Source organism: Colobus angolensis, unplaced genomic scaffold, assembly GCF_000951035.1.
Source record: "Colobus angolensis palliatus isolate OR3802 unplaced genomic scaffold, Cang.pa_1.0 Scaffold12, whole genome shotgun sequence".
In the NCBI taxonomy this organism is placed as follows: Eukaryota; Metazoa; Chordata; class Mammalia; order Primates; family Cercopithecidae; genus Colobus; species Colobus angolensis.
Window position 1 is genome coordinate 3,982,249 of NW_012113141.1, and position 21,504 is coordinate 4,003,752.

At 52.4% G+C, this 21,504-nt stretch overlaps 1 protein-coding gene across 2 annotated transcripts in view; it reads left to right on the forward strand.

Annotated features, from left to right (window-relative positions):
• Positions 1–20,974, forward strand: part of ADAMTS14 (ADAM metallopeptidase with thrombospondin type 1 motif, 14) — an 85,727-nt gene extending 64,753 nt beyond the window's left edge. For both annotated transcript variants that reach the window (XM_011927504.1, XM_011927513.1), the window contains exons 12-21: positions 1,728–1,861; positions 2,246–2,369; positions 3,392–3,472; positions 8,332–8,495; positions 9,958–10,126; positions 10,573–10,705; positions 12,270–12,477; positions 16,505–16,634; positions 16,719–16,829; positions 18,889–20,974. In XM_011927504.1, the coding sequence (XP_011782894.1) occupies positions 1,728–1,861; positions 2,246–2,369; positions 3,392–3,472; positions 8,332–8,495; positions 9,958–10,126; positions 10,573–10,705; positions 12,270–12,477; positions 16,505–16,634; positions 16,719–16,829; positions 18,889–19,382 (1,748 nt within the window). In that variant the 3' untranslated portion in view covers positions 19,383–20,974. The remainder of the gene's footprint in view (positions 1–1,727; positions 1,862–2,245; positions 2,370–3,391; positions 3,473–8,331; positions 8,496–9,957; positions 10,127–10,572; positions 10,706–12,269; positions 12,478–16,504; positions 16,635–16,718; positions 16,830–18,888) is intronic.
• The last annotated feature ends 530 nt before the right edge of the window (positions 20,975–21,504 follow it).

Consider the following 21,504-nt stretch of genomic DNA (forward strand, 5'->3'; position numbering starts at 1 on the left):
TCAATGAGATGATTTTGGAAGGCAGGCAGTTGGATCTGGTGGGATCTTCTTACTGACTCTGTAGGCTGCCCTGGGACATACACAGGACTTCTGGACTTATGTAAAGAGTCTGAATTTGGGGACTATAGTGGTGCCAGTTCCCGTCTGTTTTTGAGTGTTTCCAGTGATGGTTCCATAGCGGCAGATCGTCCAGGGAAGGGTTGGGATTTGTGGCAAGTCAGAGCCTCGACTGGAAGAGCCCTCAGTGATCCTCTGATTCCAGCTTTCCCCTGCTAGCCTCTCTGTGGGTCCTGCATGGACAGATGCTCATTCTCCATCACACAACCCTTGACCCAGACAGCTCCCATCAGGACGGGCTTTCCTCCCCGGAGCCCGGGCTCCACCCCGGAACCTTCAGCTCTTCAGCTCTGGTCTAGAAGGACAGACTCTTCAGGTTGGAAGGGACCTCAGAGGCCTGTCATTGCCAGATTCTTCCAGAGCATCCCTGCAGAGGGTGTCTTCTCTCTGCTTGGATTCCTCCCACTCTGGGGAGCTCCCCACTCCCTTGGCACTATTGGCTGGCTTCCGTTGCTGCCCAGAGAGTTGCCTGCTTGGGTCAGGATCCTGCCTGTCCTGGATTGGAGCCCCCTGAGACCCGGGTCCTTCCAGGAATCTGGTTCCTGTGCATGAAATCCAAGGTGGTCTTGGAGGTTGTGGCTCCAGACTTGAGCCCTTCCTGTTAGAAATAAGGAGTCACCAGCTGTCCTGGGAGCCCAGGGACCAGAGCAGAGCCCAGCAGGTTCCTTAGTAATTGGCTGAGGGAAGCTTGGTTTGAAAGCCTTCCAGATCCGTTCAGAAACCAAACCAGCAACCACAACGTTGGGGAGAGGAGGGACTGGGAGGCCCGTGGGGCAGCTGGACTTCGGGTTTTTCCCAGGACTGTTAGACGAATTCCAGGAAGTTAGCTAAGCCCCCAACCTCCTTTTTTCTAAGCAGTACAGTAAGTGTTTATATGTTCTCTGGAACCTCCTTTTTAGGACATCCATAACCCACATAAAGAAGGAAACATTTAATTGTTAGGACCAGAAAGGACTCTCTTTCTCCCTGACTGTTGCTCCATTTTGCAAACCCAGATACAGACCCCTTTTCTGCCTTACTTTCACGCAGCCTTCTAATGTTTACAAACATGTTAAGGTATATATCATACATGTGCACAGTGAAGTTTTTTTAAGGATCAGAGCAGGACTCAAGCCAGACTGCTTGGGTTACAATCCAGGCTGAACCACTTACCATGTGGCTGTGTGGACTTGAGCAAGTTCCTTAACCTCTCTGGTCCTCAGTTTCCTCCTCTGTAATGCTAGCACCTACCTCATTGAGGTATTGAGAGGATTAAATGAGTTAAGGGCATATGAAGGTTTTAGAAATATCCAGTACATAGTAAGCATTCACTAAGTGTTGGCTTATTATTACTTTATCACTTGATTTTTCTCAATAAGCTGATGTGGCATTTTACTGATTAGGGATAATAAAAATAGGGAACAAAGGCCGGGAGAGGCCGGAGCATTTACCCAAGGTCACATGGCTGATAAGTGACACAGCAGGGATTTTCAGCCCCAGCACCACACTCAGTGCTCCCCCAACTGCCCAGAGCTGGCCCCGGAGCTTTCTGGCTGGACCACGCACTGATCTGTCCTGGGCCACTTTCTCTGAGCCCAGCTGGGGACTCAGCATAGTCCCTCTGCCTACAGATACCCAGAAGTGTGAGCTGATCTGCCAGTCGGCGGACACGGGGGACGTGGTGTTCATGAACCAGGTGGTTCATGATGGGACACGCTGCAGCTACCGGGACCCATACAGCGTCTGTGCGCGTGGCGAGTGTGTGGTGGGTGCACCCTGGGTCACCCCGACTACCGGCAGAGGGAGACTGGAGGGCTGCACTGCAACTCCTCCTGCCTGGGAAGATGAGCGTTGCCTCACCGGCCCACTCGCAACACCCTGTTGGTCCTCAGCATAGCCCTGGGTTGCTGGAAGGGGCTAATTATTGCTGAGCCCCATTGGAGGGGAGAGGAGATGGCAAGAATCCTCATCATGCCGGGGTTTAGACCTCACCCAGGTCCCACGGTGAATTTGTGCCAGAATCCTGTCCAGGGACACCTCCCAGGCCAGAGGTCCTCTCCTGACCAGGGCCTGGGGATGGGAATGGGAGCCCCAGGGTGGCGGTGGGGGCAGGGGAGCCTCCTCCCACTGACCTCACCTCTGGCCTCAGCCTGTCGGCTGTGACAAGGAGGTGGGGTCCATGAAGGCGGATGACAAGTGTGGAGTCTGCGGGGGTGACAACTCCCACTGCAGGACTGTGAAGGGGACGCTGGGCAAGGCCTCCAAGCAGGCAGGTGAGTCGGGCTGGGGCTGGAGGGCTGACGAGGGCTGACTGGAGTTCTTGCCGTGGGCCCTCCCTCCTTGAACTGTGCCACAGTCTGGGGTGGGGAGAAGGGGCCCTGGGGCCCATCTCTAGGCCTTCCTGGGCTGCCCAGGCTGGTGAGCCAGGCGCTGCAGCCAATCACCTCATCTTCCAGGCAAGCTCCTCCCTGAGTCTGGGGCCCAGGAGCTCCAAGAGGCATTTTCCCGCTAGGCAATGTTTTGTGATGGGAGCTTGGCCATCCCTTGGACCCTGGGGTTATTGGTGGGAGGGAGGGGTCAGACAGGTCTAAAGGGGCAGCCAAGACTGGACTGATAATTTTCTTTTCCTCTCTTTCTCATTTTTTAAAACCTGCGGCACTTGCTGCTTTGAATTCCTGGTATCTTTGAGTTCCTTGACTTTCCTCTCTATCTCCAATCTGACCAAACTTGCTGTGGAAAAGAACCCGATATCAGTCATTCACACTTTAGTGTGAATGGGGCCTATTTTCCCTTGGGAGATGTTACACGTTGTCTCCCCTTTGATTGTTGGGGACAAGATTGGTGGCTCTGAGAAAGTCCAGGCCTTGGGTCGGGAGGGCCATGGGGGCTCAGGACAGTCATGTGGGGTCCTCACAGCCTTTATCGTTTAAATTCCATCAGTAGCAAGTAGTTTAAGGTCTGAGAAGAAATGGGGAGAGAGAGTCAGAGGAGCAAAAAGGGAGGGGGGAAGGGCAGAAGTGAGAGGTAGAGGAAGAGGGTCAGGAAAGAGGGAAGTAATAGCCGCTCTCACACACACAGAGGCCCTTAGAGTTTACAGCACACGTCTCATTAGATCCCCCCAGCACCCTTATGGAGAAGGTCTCATCCTCAGTTTACAAATGAGGATACAGAGGTTCAGAGAGGTTGTGTGATCAAATGAGATGTTCCTGGCTGCCCAGCAGGGGAGTGGGGGATGCTGGGCAGTGGGACCACCAGCTTAGAATGCTCATGACTTCTGGATCACCCTGTGTGGCAGGAGCTCTCAAGCTGGTGCAGATCCCGGCAGGTGCCAGGCACATCCAGATTGAGGCAATGGAGAAGTCCCCCCACCGCATTGGTGAGTGACGGGGTGCTGGGAAGGGACAGCGGGGCCCCAGGCCCTGCCCTCTGATTTGTGGGAGGTGGGAGAGCAGAGGGCAAGATTCTAGTACAAGTGGAATTGTACTAACTGAAATAATGGGCAGAGACCCCCTTTTCATTTTATTTTAAATTTTTGCTGCATAGGTAACCCATTCCATGGTTTACATTTCAGAAGGTCTAAAAGGGGACCTAGTAAAGAGTCCCCTTCCTACCCCTGTACCCCGGGGGCAGTTTTCTTCCCCAAGGGCAACGACTGTTAATAATTTCTTGCGCACATAGATGGCTGTTAAAGGAAAACCATTTTCTTTTTTTTTTTTTTTTTTTGATGGAGTCTTGCTCTGTCGCCTAGGCTGGAGTGCAGTGGCGCAATCTCGGCTCACTGCAAACTCTGCCTCCCGGGTTCAAGTGATTCTCCTGCCTCAGCCTCCCAAGTAGCTGGGATTACTGGTGCCCACCACCATGCCTGGCTAATTTTTGTATTTTTTAGTAGAGACGGGGTTTCACCATCTTGGCCAGCCTGGTTTTGAACTCCTGACCTCATGGTCCACCCACCTCAGCCTCCCAAAGTGCTGGGATTACAGGCGTGAGCCACTGCGCCTGGCTCAAGGAAAACCATTTTCACAGAGTATATCAGTCAGCTTTTGCTGCCTAACACACCACTCCAAAACTTAGTGACTTCAAACAAGAATTGCTTCTTAGCTTGCAGTCCTGGAGGGCATCAGTTTGGGCTGGGCTCTGTGAGGTGGTTCTTCTACTTGTCTGCCTGGACCGACTCATGCAGATACCCTCAGCTGGTAGTTCTCTGGGAGCTGGTTGGTCTAGGATGGCCTCACTCACATGTCTGGTGGTTGGTACTGGCTGTCAGCTGGGGTCATGGAGGTGGCAGGGCCCTGTCCTCAACAGGCTAACCCAGTATTATTCACATTATGTCTGTCACATAGTCCTCAGGAACGGCTTGTGTCATGTTTTCTAGTATCCCATTAGTCCAAGTCACATGGCCAATCCCAGATTTAAGGGGTAGAAAAATAGACTAGCTCTTGATGGTAGAAGTGGTGAAATTACAGCACAAAGGAGCATGAATAGAGGAAGGGGAGGAATATAGAGGCATTCTGCAGTCTACCACACATTATTCTCATTATAATTATTACATTATTCTCATTATAATAACAAACACCAAGCCACTAAATGAGGTGACATCCTTATGCTTGTAACAGTTATCCAACTATGAAGCCAGGCTGGATTAAAAATGAGAACCCCGTAATAAATTAATAAATTTAAATTAAGGCCATTAATATAATGTGATAGATGTTTGGTTTCATTTTTTCTGAAACTAAATTGGCTGTCAAAAAAATAGACATGTCCAGAAAGGCAAATCCGTAGAGAGAGAGAGAGAGAATAGATTAGTGGCGGCCAGGGGCTGGGGAAGGAAAGAGGCATGACGGCTAATGGGTATCAGATTTCTTTTTGGGGTGATGAAAATGTTCTGGAATTAGACAGTGGCGATGGCTGAACCTACTTAAAAATCACGTCGGGTGCAGTTGCTCATGCCTGTAATCCCAACAACTTTGGGAGGCCAAGGTGGGCGGATCGCTTGAGCTCAGAAGTTTGAGATCAGCCTGGGGAACATGGCAAAATCCAGTCTCTACAAAAAAATACAAAAATCAGCTAGACATAGTGGCGCATGCCTGTAGTCCTAAGCTACTTGGGGGGCTGGAGCGTCTCAAAAAAAATTTCACTGAATTGCACACCTTTTTGAGTGAGTTGTATGGCATGTGAATTATATTTCGGTTTAAACCCTGTGAGCCTGGTTCAGAGCAGGGTCCCAGTGGCAAGTGGGCAGCAGGCTGCTTCTCCCACACTGGGCAGTGGCGTCTGTGTTCAGACCCCTTTGCAGAGGACATACAGGCCACAATGTCCCCTTGAAATGTCACAGAGGCCCCTCTTACCTATTACGTCTGCCAAGTCACACTGCTTGGCACCAATTTCATCATAAATGGGAAAACAAAACACATATCTCTTGGCAGGCTCACATCACACACAAATGCTGCCATTCATATTTTTAGGTTATCATCAAAACAGCAATTTGTAAATATCTTCAAAGTTTCCTAGATAACTTGCATTTCCTGGAGAATGCATCTGCATCGGCACCTCCCCTTAACACAGCTGCAGTGGGTTCCTAAACTTATATTCTTGAAGGCACCTGAAAGGCATCGTCCCAACAGACCATAGGCACAAGGGGAAACTGAGAACCAAAGTGGATTGGGGGCCTCTGTATGCCCTGATTCATCTTTGAGGGGTGTGGGCAGAGCCAGTCTGGGCCCAGGTCTCCTGCCTCCCAGCCCTGTTCCCTTGCCAGCCATGCCACTCTACCACAGCGAGCCCAGGTTAGAGGACATTGGTTCAGGCAAGTCCTGCCTGCTATGCCTGCCTGGCTGTGGGGAATGTGCTGGAGTTAGGGGCCAGGGGAGGGAAGGGGCAAGGAGAGAAGGGACATCTATTCCAAAAAGAGGTGGAGCTCACTGACACTGCATCGCTTGGGGATGACTGCAGAACATTAGCAGCCCCTTCCACCCTCTGCTGTCTCCAGAAATCTAGTTCTTCGGTCCCCTCGAAGAACTAGTCTTCTGTGGAGGTCATGGCAGAGGCTGCTAGCACCCGGGGCAGGCCGAGTGCAGGCTTGCTTGCCTGTTTGTTGGGTGAGTTCCCTGAAGGGTTAGAGTTTTCCGGGGAGACTGGTGGGGAGAGCAAAGCAGGGGCGGCCCAGGAGCTGAACTCTGAAGTTGGCACAGGTTGTGTGATTATACAGGTATGAGGCACACAGTGGTCTTCAGTGAAAACGTGTGAATATGTGTATGTGAGTGTGAGTGTGTGCATGTGCGTGCATGCCCGTGTAGGGGTGTGTGTACCCAACAGGATAGGTAGAGGCCCAGGACAGGTGGCAGCCCTGGCAATGAAGGGAGAGGCTCTGTCCATTGTCATTAGACTCTCCTGGAATTGGGGACATGGACTCTCTGAAAGGAAGTGTAGGGAAGAGAAGGAGAGCTCACGCTGTTAGTATCTCCCATGCATTGGGCCATGAGTTGCCACTTTTCATGCATTATGTTTAGTAAGCCTCATGGCCATCTATGAATATTGTTATCCCGTTTTGCAGTTAAAGGAAACTGAGGCTCAGAGAGAGGTTAGATACAGAGCAGGTCAGTGGTGGAGCCTGGATCAGGACTGGGTCTGGACAGCGGAGAGTTTATGGTGGTCCACCCCCCACTGTCTGGAATGAGGGGTGCATAGTCGGGGCTCTGCTACAGTGAGGTGCAGGAGCAGTCAAGGGCAATAGGAGGACTGGAGTCTGCACCTGGCCTGAGGAGCTGCCCAGCCTTAGCCTAGACAGTCTGAAGCTGCTGGGGGCCGAGAGCGGTCAGGGAGCCTGAGGGAGAGGCCTGGGTGGGCAGGAGGCGAGGGGCATCTCTCCAGCAGCCTCCCAGGAAGGGGCAAGGCTCTTCTTTTTCTACCCCTCTTCCCCAACCCCTCCCACCCCCACATTGCTGCTGTGTCTCTGGGCACCTGGACTCTGGCCCAGCTCCAACTGTAGCCCACTGTGTGTCCAGGACACTGTGTGTCTAGGAGCCTCCAGTTCCCCATCTGTATTAACAATAGCCCAGCCCTTAGGATGTATTTAAGGATTGAACTGAAGCAGTTGGCAGAGTGACTGGCACATGGTTAGTGTTCTCGGATCCTTAGCTCTTATATGACAGTTACAACCATTTAAATCTGTCCCAGGTAGGAGCTCTGTGGGCCCTTCCTCTTGGACACCCCAGGACTCTGGAGACTTTGCCCTCCCTACTTGGCTAGGGGGCTTAGGTCTCAGGCTGCTGGGCCCTAGGAAGTTCAGGGTGACCAAAGGTACCACTCAGGGACCTTGGCCAGTTGTCGGCATCTACGTGTCTCCCACCCACCTGCCTCCTGGGGTCTTTTGGTAATAAGTTGTGAGTTACTCACTGACTGGGACATTAAGGGGTAGAAATTTATGGATTTTTAAAATCTCTGCCTTTGTGCCAGGGCCCGTGCTGGGCCGAGGACACCAAGATGGAGATGAGCCAACAGGCTGCTGGGAGAGGCGTGGCATCTGCAATCACAGCAGTGCCAAAAGCCAGCACTCTTCTGGTGGTCTAGCGATAGTGCCCACTGCACGTCACTACTTGCCAAGCTGGCTATGTTTCTGAACTCTTCTCATTGTCCTGAGAGCCTCAGTAGTGGGGGGCGGGGATTTCTATTATCCTCCTGGGGCAGTAGCAGCCCTATGAACTGAGTACAGTTATCATTCCCATTCTCCAGATGGTGAAACTGAGGCAACACAGTGGGGCTGAGTAGTTTCCTCGCCATCAATCTGACTCCAGAGCCTGTACTCTCAACCTCTATGCTCTGCTGTAGAAATTCTAGGGAGGGCAGAATCCCTGAGGATTGGGAAACCAAAGAAGACTCCCTGGAGGAGAGGGGATTATGCTGAGCCTCAACTATGGGTAGAGATTAGTTAGACAGGAAGAAAGGAAGGCAGTAAGGGTGGGAGGAATGGTGTGCACTAGGATCCAGAGGCAGCAACAAGAGTGTGTGTGTGTGTGCGCGCACGTGCGTGCACGCACCCAGAGGCGGTGGCAGGTGTGTGTGTTATGTGTGACGGGGAGTGTGTTGACCTATCTGACTTGGGAGGGCTTGGGTGGGGAGGAAAGGCAGGTTGACAGGAGCCCAGACGGCTCACTGGGAAGGCCTTGAATATCATATTTGGGGCCCGCCCCCTGTGGAGAGGAGCAGAAATCTGTGTGACTCTCTCTCCTCACCGGCCAGTGGTAAAGAACCAGGTCACCGGCAGCTTCATCCTCAACCCCAAGGGCAAGGAAGCCACAAGCCGGACCTTCACCGCCATGGGCCTGGAGTGGGAGGCTGCAGTGGAGGATGCCAAGGAAAGCCTCAAGACCAGTGGGCCCCTGCCTGAAGCCATTGCCATCCTGGTGAGCCCCACTCTGTGTGGTGGCAGCCCCTGCCCACCCCCCTTGTCCCCTTAGATCACTACATCTGCTGCCAAGCCAGCATGGCACCATTTTGGTGTCTTTAGGAGCCTAGGTGAGGGCAAGGCACCTTCCATCCTGGGGTCAGCTCCTCATTTGTACTTAAAAGCCTGCAGGATGGCAAGTGAGGAGAGATAAAGAGAGTTATCTTCTCACTGTCAGACCCCAGATGCTACATGCAGGGAGCCTTTAAGGCAGTCTTGGAAATGGAGCCTGGAGGGAGGCTGGGCAGGGCTGGGTCATCCTGGCATAATCCCACATCTGTGTGCATCATAGCATGGCTGGCAAAGGAGTCCAGGAGCAGCTTCCTTGGGCTTTAACGCAGCTGATCCAGGGGCTCCAGCCTCCTGAAAAGGGAACAAGGAGCTGACTGGGGCCCATTGCTGCCGGTAACCCCCTTCTTAGAGCATGGGCCAGGGTTTGTGGAGCAGGGATTAACCCAGCAGATGAGACCATGAGGAGCTCTGTCCATGGTGCCCCCAGCACTGGCTGGTGGCAGGGATACCTTGGATGGGTTTTGTTCCTGGTGTCACCCTCACCAGCTGGGGGGCTCCTGGAGGACAGGCTCTGTGGCCTATTGGTGTCAGTATTATCAATTCAATCCAGCACATATTTTTGACTCACCTTATATTTGTTGACCACCCATACATTTATGGTCAGGTGATTTTCAACAAGTGTACCAAGACCATTTAATGGGGAAAGAATAGTGTCTTCAAAATATGGTGCCAGGACATCTGGATATCTACATGCAAAAGAATGAAGTTCGACCCCTTCCTCACACCATATACAAATATTAACTCAAAATAGGTATAAGAGCTTAAACCATACAACTCTTAGAAAAGAACAGAGGGGCAAATCTTTATGATCCTGGATTCTTAGATATGACAGGCACTAAAAGCATATACAGCAAAAGAAAAAATAGATAAATTGGACTTCATCAAGATTGAAAACTTTAGTGCATCAAGACATTATCAAGGAAAGGAAAAGACCACCTGCAGAATGGGGGAAAATACTTGCAAGTCATATATTTGATGAGGGTCAGTATCCAGACCATTCTTATTAACTGCCTTCTAGAGCCAGGCAGTGTGGATGCTGCAGTGAGCAGAACAGACAGACAGACAGCCCTGCCCTCCTGCCTGAACTTAGGTCTATGAAAAGAAGAGCATTCCTAGGTGCACTGGCTGGCCTTGGGCCTGGCACACGGCAAGTGTCCAGCCTGAGTTTGTCCTATGGCAGCTGGTCTGAATCCAACCTCCTACCGCACCCCAACCATGCTGGGCACGACCTCATCCCAGCTTTCACAGGTTCTCCAACCCTAAGGCCTTCTCTTCAGCCCCTCCCCTCCCAGTGCATGCCACCCTTGCTTCCTTCTCTGGTCCTGTGCCAGCTCCCCATCTCTCCTCAGGTGCTCCCCGCAACTGAGGGTGGTCCCCGCAGCAGCTTGGCCTACAAGTACATCATCCACGAGGACCTGCTGCCCCTCATTGGGAGCAACAATGTGCTCCTGGAGGAGATGGATACCTATGAGTGGGCACTCAAGAGCTGGGCCCCCTGCAGCAAGGCCTGTGGAGGAGGTACCGGTTCCCTGACCCGCCCGTGCATTGTTGGGGCAGCCCAGGATCCCTTGAGAGGCAGGGGTGGGGGCTAATGTTGTCTGTATTTGATGTGTCCTTGCCTATGACTCAGTTTCTCCTTGAAGATCTCCAGTGTGTGGAAGCCCGTTTTGGGCAGGGCCTTTGGGATGAGCCTGGGGGTGCTAGACCCACATCCAGGCAGAGCCTCTGCCCTAAAAGAGCTCACCCACTGTGAGGACAGACAGCTGTCCAAAGCCATCTTCTCACCAGCAAGATGGAGCTGATCAGGAAGGTGTCCCTCAGAAAGTGACATGGGCAGGCGGGGCATAGGCAGAGGGAGGTGGGATTGGCCCACAAGGCTCTCCATGGGTACTGCCCCTGAGGCCCCAGCAGGGCAATGGGGGGCCTGGCCAGACTAGGCCCACGGCAGCCTGCCCACCCCATAGGGATCCAGTTCACCAAATATGGCTGCCGGCGCAGACGAGACCACCACATGGTGCAGCGGCACCTGTGTGACCACAAGAAGAGGCCCAAGCCCATCCGCCGGCGCTGCAATCAGCACCTGTGCTCCCAGCCTGCGTGAGTGCTTCCGGGGAGGGACAGGGAGTCTGGTTCTATGCCTAGCCCGGGCCCCAGGCAGCGGGGCTGCTGAGCCTGCTCCTCTCAGCACTGGGTTATGGAGACACGACCATATAGGCAACACGGGTTTCAGTGCTTCCGGGCTCCAGGCCCAGGCCAGGATGCTGATCTCTACCTCTTCTCTGCCTGATTATCAGGAGTCTGGGGACACGGCTCAGCCCGCCAGCCCTCAGCCATGGTCCAGCCCCTAAATGGGATTCCCTGGCTTGAGGCTACATGCTCTTCTGAGCACAAGGATGACCTTGGGATTATTTGGGGGAGAGCCTTTGGGGAGAGGAGAGAGCTGTGCCTGGTGGAGGGCTCATGGCCAGGCCTCTGAACCTGTTGCAGAGCCAGCCTCAAGACCTCCTCAGCCTCCACTGGGCTCCCCTAGTACATCCCAGGCAGACTGAGGCCGAGGGTGGCTGGCGGGTAGCAACCGCAGAGGGCCTTGCCCATCCTCCTGCTTCCCCAGGAGTCCTCCCTGGCAGGGGTAGGGTGCTGCCTGGGTCTCGTCAGCTTCTGCTCCCCTGGGCTGGGGGAATCCCAAGGCCAGGCATGTGATCGGGGCAAGGGTGGGAACTAGCTAGAGGTTGCTGTGGCCTCCCTGTCTGTGCCCAGGCCAGACCATGATACCCGGCCCCTCCTCTGCCCAAGACAGCTTCATAACCAGCCCCCTGTGCTTCTCTTTCACTCATTCCTTTGTGTTGTTATTCAGACTGATTTTCCCACTAATGCCTGTAATCACAGAGCATGCAGGGTTAGCTCTGCCTGAGCTCCTGGCTGGTGTACCCCAACCCCTACCCCTTTGGGGTTTTAAGGAAGAGGATGACTTAGGAAACCTGCCTGCAAGCGACTAAAAGATGCCTTGGGAACCCAAGGAGGAGTAGGTTTGAGGCTCTCCCTCCTTCCGTCCCCACCAGAGCAGTTTTGTTTCCTCTAATGCACCCAGTGGGCATGCGCTTAAGATGCTGTTGGAAGTTGCTCAGTGGCTAAAAGACACTTGCAGGCCAGCAGCATAGCTACTCTGTGCGGAAGCTGTGGGTGATGGCGGTGACAGTAACAGTGTTCTTGTCCCAGGAGCCCCATGGAGATTGGGGGATCTACCTTGAAAGTGTGGCTTTGATCTGTTTTGTGCCCTGATGCTTCTCAGCACCCAGGACAGTGCCTGCACCAGTAGGTACTCAAATATGTATGCGGCTTTGAAGTAATCATGATGTGAAAATGGGATAACTGAGGCTTAGAGGGCTAATAGCTTGCCCAAGGACACGAAGGGTGCTAGGATTTAAATACGCATCATGCCTGTTTTTCAGATGAGACACGGCAGGAGAGAAGAGTGCCCTCCCTGAGGTCACATACCCAGGTAGCTGCAGAGCCAGGTGGACAGTTGTCCTAGGCCTCAAAACATTCTGAAACCCAAAGCCACTCTCTGGCTCCTGCCTGCAGCTGTCTGGGGATGGGAAGTGTCCTCTGGGATTGAAGTGTCCCCTTGGTCTCACCTCCTCTCCTTTCACCCTGTTTCCAGGTGGGTGACGGAGGAGTGGGGTGCCTGCAGCCGGAGCTGTGGGAAGCTGGGGGTGCAGACACGGGGGATACAGTGTCTGCTGCCCCTCTCCAATGGAACCCACAAGGTCATGCCAGCCAAAGCCTGCCCCGGGGACCGGCCTGAGGCCCGACGGCCCTGTCTCCGAGTGCCCTGCCCAGCCCAGTGGCGGCTGGGAGCCTGGTCCCAGGTGATTGTCCTCAGGAGGTGGGAGGGGCTTGAGGAGGAGGTGGGTCTGAGGGATTTTTTGGTGCTCCCTGCAGGCAAGAGACTTTCTGACTGAATTGCTCCCCCTACATCAAATCTTGTTTTTCTTAAAGTAGAATAGCTCCTGCATACCCTGGGCCATGACTCTGTGCTAGGCCTTTATGTTCATTCATTATCGCCAGTAAGCTTCACACAGTGCCGGGAGGCATGGCTTCATGTCCCTGTGTTCCAGATGAGCAGATCAAAATACACTCTTGCATTCCAGAAATATTTGCTGAGCACTAGCACAAGGTGCCAGACCTGGTACTAAGAATGTGGGAACCCAGCATCAACCAGACAGAGCTGATTCTTGCCCTCGTGCAGCCCACAGTCCTGTGAGGGACACGTATTAGACCATCAGTCAACCCACAGCCAAGCACTGACAGACTGCAGTCGGAGCTGGGTGGGGAGGAGCGGGGCAATGTGATGGAGGATGGACGGTGGTCAGAGGGCTTCTCTGAGGAGGTGTTGCTCAAGCTGAGACCAGAGGGACAAGCCACAGGAAGAGGCCAAGGCAGGAACCGCCTTACAGTGTTCCGGAAACCGACAGGATATGGGGGCTGGAGCTGACTGGGAGGGATAGGGGCTGCAAGATAACGCTGGGGAGGCAGGTGGGGGTCCATGCCTACAGGCTTTGCAAGGAGTTTGCATTTTTTCTAAGAGCAATGGGAAACCAGGGAAGCCTTTTAACACAGGCATTACAAGCTCTGATTTCAGGTTGTAAAGACCACTCTGGCAGTGCTGTAGAAGGTTGTCAGGAGGTCAGGGTAGCAAAAGGGAGACAGCAGTAAGCCTGCTTAGTTATCTGAGTGCTCTGTGGCTTAGACCCTGGAGGTTACCAAGGAGAAATTGCCTCGAGGAAATTGTCTTGGGTTTTCTTTTAAAGACTCATTTGATGTGAATATTGAGAACATCATGCCAAGTAAAACAAGCCAAGCTGGATGCAGCGGCTCGTGCCTGGAATCCCAACACTTTGGGAGGCTGAGGTGGGCAGATCTTTGGGAGGTTGATGTGGGTGGATTGCTTGAGCCCAGGAATTTGAGACCAGCCTGGGTAACATAGCAAAACCTCGCCTCTACAAAAAATGTAAAAAGTTAGCTGGGCATGGTGGTGTGTGCTGTAACCTCAGCTGCTCTGGAGGCTAAGGTAGGAGGATTGCTTGAGCCCAGGAAGTCAAGGCTTCAGTGAGCTATGACCATGCCACTGCACTCCAGCCTGAGTGACAGAGCAAGACCTTGTCTCAAAAGAAGAAAGAAAGAAAAAGAAAGAAAGAAAGAAAGAAAGAAAGAAAGAAAGAAAGAGAGAGAGAAAGAAAGAGAGAGAGAGAAAGAAAGAAAGGAGAAGAAAAGAAATAAGCCAGACATCCAGATATATAAGGACAAACACTATATGAAGGCACTTTGCTGGTGATTTCCAGGGGCTGGGGGAGGGAGAATGAGGAGTTAGTGTTTAATAGGCATGGAGTTTCAGCTGGGAAAGAAGAAAATGTTCTGGAAACAGATGGTGGTAATGATTGTACAACAATGTGAATGTGCTTAATGCCACTGAACCGTACACTTAAAAATAGTTAAGATGGGCTGGGCGTGGTGGCTCACCCTGTAATCCCACCACTTTGGGAGGCCAAGGCGGGCAGATTGCCTGGGGTCAGGAGTTCAAGACCAGCCTGGCCAACATAGTAAAAGCCATCTCTACTAAAAATGCAAAAATTAGCCGGGCATGGTGGCTTATGCCTGTAATCTCAGCTACTCAAGAGGCTGAGGCAGGAGAATTACTTGAACCTGGGAGACAGAGGTTGCAGTGAGCCAAGATCACGCCATTGCACTCCAGCCTGAGCAACAAGAGCAAAACTTCATCTCAAAAAAAGAAAAAATTAGTTAAGATGGCAAACTTTTTGTTATATAGATATCACCCCAATTTAAAAAACCTCATTTGATCACAATGATGTTTATTGTAATAGCAAAACATTAGGACATATCCCAAATGTTTATCTATAGAAGATTAGACCAAAATCATGGTCTGTTCATACAATACAGTACTATACAACAAGAAAAATGAACAGGCCTGAACTGTACTTACCAAAATAGGTAAACTTCTGTTAATAGAGGATACATTTAGGTGAGAAAAAGCACTTTAGTATGAAGTAAAAAAGCACTTCCAATGGATGTCATTTCCTTAATGTTTAGAGGGGCACAATGCAATTTGTAAAAAATCTGGGATGCTCATTTGTTAAAGCTGGTAGTGGCATCTGGATAGGGTTTTGTGAATAACTCCATACTTTTCTGTATGCTTGAAATATTGCATTATGAGTATTTGTAAAGAACCAAAAATCCGCACACAACGCATGCATTTTATATCCATCTCCATAATATATAGCTTCATTTGTTTTGATATAAAATAGAAAGATTGCTGGTCTTCAAAGGACTCCATAGATAAAAGTAACAGAGAGATGGCAGATAGTGGAAGATACTGGCCCTGCTGCAATAAGCAAAACATAGAGATGAATCTCTAAATGTAATTTTGATTAAGTAAGAATTGCAATTCAAGGCATACACAGAGACCGGATGGTCTTCAGTATGTCCAAAGAACAGAGGAAAGGTTGGGGGTTTTATTAGAAGGAGACATAATATGTGTTGTGTTGAACACAAACTCCTTGGCACTAGACAAGCTTTTGGGAGCTGGGCAGCTCTGACTGGTGAGTGATGGTGCTATGTAAAACTAGCCTTGGAATCACAGTAGGTTGTTTCGGCAGTTGCTAGGTAAAACTGGTCTTGGAATTACATCAGCCTGTTTCAGCAGCTGGCCTTGTGGAAAACTTAATTCTTGGAACAGGTGCTAGGTGCCCTGAGTGCTTTTTCCCCTGGCCCCTCAACTCTGATTTAGTTGGGTGTGACAAGTATGACCCTATTCATATAATCAACTTTCACAGCCCCTTATGAGACTGACTGAGCAGTCAGGAGCTATTAACTGCTGTTTGTAATGATTCATCCTGGGAGGATGAGCCGTGTTTGTCTCGTAGTTCTGTGTGGCCCCATGACCCTTGTGTCTCAGTGGTCACATGCTCCACTGTGGGAAATGGGGTCCTGCAAGTTCCTCTCCTTCCAGCTAGGTAAGGCTATGGTCAGCACCTAAAAAGTTAGCCAGTCACAACGGGCAACGCTGCTTTCCTGGAGTCCCTGCCCCTCCATCGAGGACCTCTACAGGCCCTATTTGTCAGAGTAAGAGTGGGTCAGGTCCAGGGGACGATGTGTGTGGCCACCCCCTGCAAACGGTGGTCCTCTGCTGCCTCCTGCTCCTTGTACCTGCACCCTTCCCCCTCAGGGAAGAAGACACTTTTGAACATACTTCTGCAGGCCCATGTTTGGTAAATCAAGTCACAAGATTATTGACTATCAGAGCTAGTCAGAGAAGGGTCCAGGGAGACCCTGTCGCCCAGCTGTCTCAGTTTACAGAGTTAGACACTGAGCTAGGGGAGGGGGTAGCAGATGCCACAATCCAGGCCCCTACATCCTGTTAATAGGATATCATCACGTCAATCCACCTGCCCCAGCTCACACCATGTAGTGGATTGCAACAGGGGAGTTTGCTAAAGTGATACACAAAATATTTAAGAACCCAGGCACAGACCAGACACAGTGCATGCAGGTGGTAGTAGGGAATGGGATCTCAGAGGTTCCCTCCTGAGCCACAGGTTAACCATTTAGATTGTGGAAAGGCCCATGGGGCTATAGGCTCGGGGCAATGGCTCTTCACCATTGGCATCAAGAATATTTGATAGTGGGTGCGATGTCCCAATGAGGTTACTTAGAAGCAGTCCTTGCAGGTCCCTCTGGTCAAGTGAAGACTTGATGCTCTGTTTCATACTCTTTCTGTCCCCGGGCATTGGCTGGGCTCTGAGCTCACTGGCTCGTCTTTCTTCTCTCCACCTGCCCTGACCCCGGCCGCTGTGCCTGGCACTGACCCACCCATGGCAGTGCTCTGCCACTTGCGGAGAGGGCATCCAGCAGCGGCAGGTGGTGTGCAGGACCAATGCCAACAGCCTCGGGCAGTGCGAGGGGGATAGGCCAGACACCGTCCAGGTCTGCAGCCTGCCCGCCTGTGGAGGTGAGCCAGAGGGGATGGGGAGGCCAGGTCCAGTCCCTTGGGACCAAAGTTCCAAATACTAGAATTGCTTCTCCCTGCTCATAGGAAATCGCCAGAACTCCACAGTGAGGGCTGATATCTGGGAACGTGAGACGCCAGAGGGGCAATGGGTGCCACAATCTGGACCCCTACATCCCATTAACAAGATATCATCAAGTAAGTACAGTCTATGGACCCTACCCGGCTCCCCAGACCTTTCAGTGGCCCTCGTGTTGCAGCATGGGCCACGCAGTGGAACAAACCCAGCTTGTAACTGTCTGTGTGACCTTCACCTCTCTGAGCCTCAGATTCCTCAGCTGTGAAGTGGGGAGGAGGCTCTACTGGTCCATGACCCCTTACCTGCAATTCCAAAATGTTTATTTCTAAGTTTGGTGCAAACCTACCTGGCAGCAAAATCTGACCTGAACTAATGAGGTCATTTATTCTTTTGGTATAGAAATGTAGCCATATTTAGTTATAAGGTGATATCTCAGGCTCCACTGAGGATGTTCTATAATATAAACACAGAATATTACTTTTCTGATCCCCAAAGTTCTGAATCCTGAACTATATCTGGTTTCAAGGTTTTCAAACAAGGAATTATAGATCTGAGCTGCCTTTATAGGATTGGTGAGAGAATTGGATGAGAGAACGCACGCACTCTTGTCTGGCTATCAGTAACCATAGGCCTAGCAATTTCTCTCAGCCCCATGATTCAGTTCATCCTCCCATCTTTCCATTCATCCACCCACAGATAAATATTTACTGAGCATCTGCTACTTGCCAGCCTGTAGATTCTTCACCCCTTTCCTAGGTTCCATCTCTCTTTTCTTTCCTCACCCTCCTGAGGACCAGGGTCTGGCAAGATGAGTAGCAGAAAGACCAAAGACCCTAACTCCTAGTTAGAGGACCAGGTGGCTGCAAATTTCTTAACCTCTCTGAGCTTGTGACCGCATCTGTAAAATAAAGGTTCTGACTAGATGTCCTCAAAGGACATTCTACCTCCAGTCTTCTACTTCTCTGCTCCTAGGCTGAGGTTCCGAACGGGGGAGTCCCTGGGTTTCCTCCACTTTTCCTTCCCAAAGTTAAAGGAGGAGGCCCTGATTCTGGTGCCAGAGATCTGGCGCCATCTAGAGGCCACTGGCTTTCCATTTTTCTCTGCTCTTTCTCTTGTTCCCCTAAGCCTGCCCCTCCACCTGTGTCTGTCTCTTTCCCTCTGTTCCTCTCACTCTTCCCACCTCCCTCTTTCTCTCTCTCTCTCTGGAAAAAATTAGTAGAAAGCAAAGCTCCTGCCTTCACATTCTGTCTGGAGAAACCTACATGGAGTTATCACAGAAAGGTGTGGTATTTTGGGCAAAGCCAACTAGTGTAGTGAACACTTACCTTTGCCAGGTACTTTAAAGATGTTATCTGCAATGTGATTATTCATTGGTAAGGGCCAGCATCAGCCCCATTTTATAGGTGAAGAAACTGAGGCTTGGAGGGTTTAAGTGACTTGCCAAAGGCCTCACACTTTTAAGTGGTAGAGCCTGGATTTGAACTGAAATCTGCTTGATTCCAAATTAAGCAGCAGCAGTCTTAATGTCCCGATGTGTGCTGACTGTGGCAGGACGGTCAGTCTGCCTGTCCCAAGCATGAGTTGCCTGGGCTCTAGCCTGACCCTGGCTGGAGTGGGTCAGGCATCTTGGGTTGATTGGGAGGGGCTAGGGTTCCCACTTCTATCCAGAGCAGCTGCAAGTTAGAACCACCTGGTGGTAGGCCACACCCTAGATTGTCCAGTGTGTGGGTGAAGGAGATGGGCATCCCCAAGGATTCCAGTGTGCAGCAAGGCTGAGGGCGAATGGTCAAGGGCCAGGGTTCTCAGATGCACCCACACGTGGAGTTGCCTGGAGGGATTGTGAAAGCACAGCGCTGAGCCCCAGCCTGAGTTTCTGATGCAGTAGGACTGGGTGGTGCCGGAGGATGTACATTGCCAGCAAGCTTCCAGGTGACGCTGATGCTGCGTGTGGGGATCACTTTGAGATCTGCCGCTCTAGAGAATTTTAGTTCCTCTTCCATGTAGTCAGGGCTCACTCTCCTGTCAGGCGGCTCCGTAGCCCACCCTGGGAAAAAGCTTTACAGTGGGTCCAGCAGGGGCGAGGGGGTCAGGGCCGGCAGTCAGTGGGTGAGTGGGAGGCGGGGCCACCTGACTGACAGGCATCCCCACGTTGCTTCCATCCTTGTGCTGTGTGTGCAGCGGAGCCCTGCACAGGAGACAGGTCCGTCTTCTGCCAGATGGAAGTGCTCGATCGCTACTGCTCCATTCCTGGGTACCACCGGCTCTGCTGTGTGTCCTGCATCAAGAAGGCCTCGGGCCCCAACCCTAGCCCAGACCCTGGCCCAACCTCACTGCCCCCCTTCTCCACTCCTGGAAGCCCCTTACCAGGACCCCAGGCCCCTCCAGATGCTGTGGAGCCTCCTGGAAAGCCAACGGGATCAGAGGACCATCAGCATGGCGGAGCCACACAGCTCCCAGGAGCTCTGGATACAAGGTCCCCAGGGACCAAGCACCCCTTTGCCCCTGAGACACTGATCCCTGGAGCATCCTGGAGCATCTCCCCTACCACCCCTGGGGGGCTGCCTTGGGGCTGGACTCAGACAGCTACGCCAGTCCCCGAGGATAAAGGGCAGCCCGGAGAAGACCTGAGGCATCCAGGCACCAGCCTCCCTGCTGCCTTCCCCGTGACATGAGCTGTGCCCTGCCATCCCACCGGCACGTTAACACTCTGTGTACTGCCCCGCGACCCCCAGCTCAGAGGACACACACCGCAGGGCAGGCGCAAGCACAGACTTCATTTTAAATCATTCTCCTTCTTCTCGTTTGGGGCTATGATGCTCTTTGCCCCACAAAGTGGGGTGGGAGGAAGACAAAGATCAGGGAAAGCCCTAATCGGAGATACCTCAGCAAGCTGCCCCCGGTGGGACTGACCTTCTCAGGGCCCCTGTTGGTCTCTCCTCACGGGACCAGGGTCAACTATTGCCCCCTCCTCACAGACCCTGGGCCCGGGCAGGTCTGAATCCCAGCTGGTCTGTAGCTGGAAGCTGTCAGGGCTGCCTGCCTTTCTGGAACTGTGAGGACCCCTGTGGAGGCCCTGCCTATTTATTTGGCCCCTCTCCCCAGAAAGGCAAAGCAGGGCCAGGGGAGGTGGGACGCTGTTCGCAGCCAGGCCCAGAGGAAGGGGGCCTGGGAATGTGGTATGAGGCCTCCCAGCTGCAGGGCTGGGGCGGGTGGGACACAAGGTGATTGCAGGCCCAGCCCTGGAAGCCGAGAGCTCCATGCAGTTCCACCAGGCGAGGCCAGGCAGCAGAGGCCAGTTTGTTTTTGCTGGCTGGAATATGGTGCTCATGGCCATCCTCTGGCCCTGCAGATGTGACTTGTGTTACTTCTGGTGACTCCAGATTACAGACTGGCCCCTCAATCTCACCCCCAGCCCACCAGAGAAGGGTGCTCAGGATACCCTGGACCCCAAGTCCTCAGCATCCAGAGGTTTCCAAACTGGTGCTCACCCCCTGGCTCAACCAGGATGGCAACTTCAATTATCACTCTCAGCCTGGAAGGAGACTCTGTGGGACACAGAGGGGACACGATTTCTCAGGCTGTCCCTTCAATCATTGCCCTTCTCCAAAGATCACTACTGCTGGAGTCAGGCATCTTCGTCTCCTACCTGGCTCAAGCTGGGCCAGAGTGTGTGGTTCTCCCAGGCGTGGTTGGATCCCAGGACTGAGGACCAGAGTCTACTCACAGCCTGGCCCTGGAGATGACAAGGGCCACCCAGGCCAAGTGCCCCAGGGCAGGGTGCCAGCCCCTGGCACAGTGCTGGGGTGGGGAAGACACACTAACCCGCGGTGCTGTAAGGGCCTCAGCTGGGCTCAGCTGCTGGCCATGCTACCTCCAAGGGACAGGTAACAGCCTTAGATCCTCTGGCTCTCAGGAAGTGGCAGGGGTCCCTGGACACCTCCAGGGTCTTGGAGGATGTCTCCTAAATTCCTGCCGGGTGATAGAGGTGCTTCTCACTTCTTCCTTCCCCAAGGCAAGGGGGCTGTTCTGAACCAGGCTGGAGGAACACAAGCAGTGGGTCCCTGGCCTGCAACCCGTTTGGAGAGTGGAGGTCCTGGGGGGCTCCCTGCCCTCCCCCTGCTGCCCTCCCCTCCCTGGGATGCTGGGGCACACACGGAGTCATTCCTGTAAGAACCAACCTGGCCTGTGTTAAACTCTTGTGCCTTGGAAATCCAGATCTTTAAAATTTTATGTATTTATTAACATCGTCCTTGGACCCCAAAAAGTTGTGTGTGTGTTTCTTTTTCTCGCTCTGATTTATGGGAAGGGGATAATGAAGCCAGAACTCGAAGGCTGAGGGCTGGGCTGTACCAAGAGAACTGAGTGTGGGGGCACAGCTCACTGCAGCTGTCTCCTGTCCCTCCACCTTTCCACCCATGCCCTGCTGTGGCACTGCCAGGTGGGACAAAGGGTTGCCACTGGTTTCTTGGCTACTGACTCTCCTGCTTCCCTGAGGCCCAAGTTGCAGGACAACACTTTATTTCAGGTTAGTGCTTCAGGAGGAAAAAAATCTTTTGTGATTCAAATTTGTGAAATTCTCAACCTGTTTAAATGCAACTAGAGACCAGTGGGGCAGAGTGGCTCATGCCTATAATCCCAGCACTTTTGGAGGCAGGAGTTCCAGACCAGCCTGAGCAACATAGCAAGACCCCGTCTCAACGAAAAATAAAAAGAACATTAGTCAGGCGTGGTGTTGCACGCCTGTGGTCTCAGCTATTTAGGAGGCTGAAGTGAGAAGATCCCTTGAGCCCAGGA